Source organism: Limulus polyphemus, unplaced genomic scaffold, assembly GCF_000517525.1.
Source record: "Limulus polyphemus unplaced genomic scaffold, Limulus_polyphemus-2.1.2 Scaffold12738, whole genome shotgun sequence".
In the NCBI taxonomy this organism is placed as follows: Eukaryota; Metazoa; Arthropoda; class Merostomata; order Xiphosura; family Limulidae; genus Limulus; species Limulus polyphemus.
This window is the reverse complement of record NW_013678348.1, coordinates 7,595-9,186: the sequence shown is the minus strand read 5'-3', so window position 1 is coordinate 9,186 and position 1,592 is coordinate 7,595. Positions and strand designations below refer to the sequence as shown.

Below are 1,592 nucleotides of genomic sequence, written 5' to 3'. Positions count from 1 at the left end.
AATGGTGCCATATGTCAGTATGCAACAAAATTTCAATTTGTCATCATTGTTAAAAATCCAATTAATGGTAGGCATTGATATGAAACAAGTAGGTGTTTATAATAACAACTTTTATTTGTATATATATATAATCCTTAATTGCCAACTTATGGATGTAATTTTTTTTAAATGGTATATTTGAATGCAAAGTTAAAAATTCAGCTAGACTCACTTTTTATAATTGTAATTCATTGTGATTAATCATTGTACAATTTTTTTATTATGTGTCAGGAATAATTATTCTTTCTTAGCTCATCTCAATAGTGTGTTATTTTTATGTGAAAGTATATGCTTGATGTATAACAAACATTCAAAATCTATTTCTTACCCAGCTAATAGAGAGAGGTACTATTTAAGTTATGGTCAATCTTTTTACCTAGTGATGACTCCTGGTATTTACATAAATCACATGTTGACTAGACAGTAAAATTCATAAAATTCCCAGATACTCATAGCAACATTTTCAGATTATGCAAGTTTCTAAAGCCAATTACTGACATTTTTCTTTATTTCATCTGCAGAGAACACATCCAAAATATTATTTTTTCAATAGTCTATTGCTGTGAATTTTGTTACCAATTATAATAATAACTAACAATTTTAACTGAGTATAGGCAGCAATTTAATAACCAATGAATTTATAAAATTAATTTTGAACACCCAATTGCTTAAAAAATCAATTGGTCATAGTAATCCCCCCCTTCCGTGTACACACGTGTTTTCCTTTATTAGAAAAACTTTGAAAAATTGTAGAGAAAAAAAAAAACAATTTCTCTACCCTTGTAACACTGCATATTTAAAATTTATAAATTGTTTTTATTATGAAATTACATTATTACAACAAAAAGTGAAATTATGAAAGTTTTGAGACAGCTTGACTGGGTAATGAAAAACTTTATTATAACTTTACGATGTTTTGACAAGATTTTGTCATCCTCAGGTACTTAAGGATGACAAAATCTTGTTGAAACGTTGTACAGTTATAATAAAGTTTTTTCATTACCCAATCAAGCTGGCTCAAAACTTTTATTTTCTAAAAGTGGGTTCCTCGTTATCAAGTATCAAAAAGTGAAATTCTGTCTTTCCTGTTAATTTTGATATCTTTTTTTTCTGTTAATTATGAGAAAGTTATTGTTTTATCATTAATACTCTTGTTTCAGTGATTATATTTATATATCTTATTTTTATAGCTGATTTTTATATAATTATTCTAAAGTCAGGAGTGCTGATAGAGGATGGACAGGCATTTACAATTCCAAAAACTGAACATTTGGTAAGTTGGCATTTACAGGTTACATTAAAATGGTAATGTGAATTGTGTGAAATAGTATTCCAAAACAGTGGGTCCCCAGATGTGTCAGTGTTAATTTTATAGACTTGCAATGCTAAAATCAGGGGGTTCAATTCCATGTAGTGAACAGAGTGCAGATAGTCCATTGTGAAGCTTTATGTTAAAATAGCAAAAACCAAACCAGTGGAATTTTATGAAATGTAGAAAAATACAACAAAAATTAATATATTTCAATGTTTTATTTATTTCAGAATCAATAATT

The 1,592-nt window shown here is 27.4% G+C and overlaps 1 protein-coding gene across 1 annotated transcript in view; it reads left to right on the top strand.

Moving 5' to 3' along the window:
• Window position 1: 1 nt before the first annotated feature.
• The window catches only part of LOC111084005, a gene marked incomplete at its 3' end in the record, with an annotated part of 6,132 nt that continues 4,541 nt past the window's right edge, over window positions 2–1,592 (top strand). Inside the window, exons 1-2 of the mRNA XM_022380772.1 lie at window positions 2–67; window positions 1,256–1,312. Coding sequence (XP_022236480.1) covers window positions 2–67; window positions 1,256–1,312 — 123 coding nt within the window. The remainder of the gene's footprint in view (window positions 68–1,255; window positions 1,313–1,592) is intronic.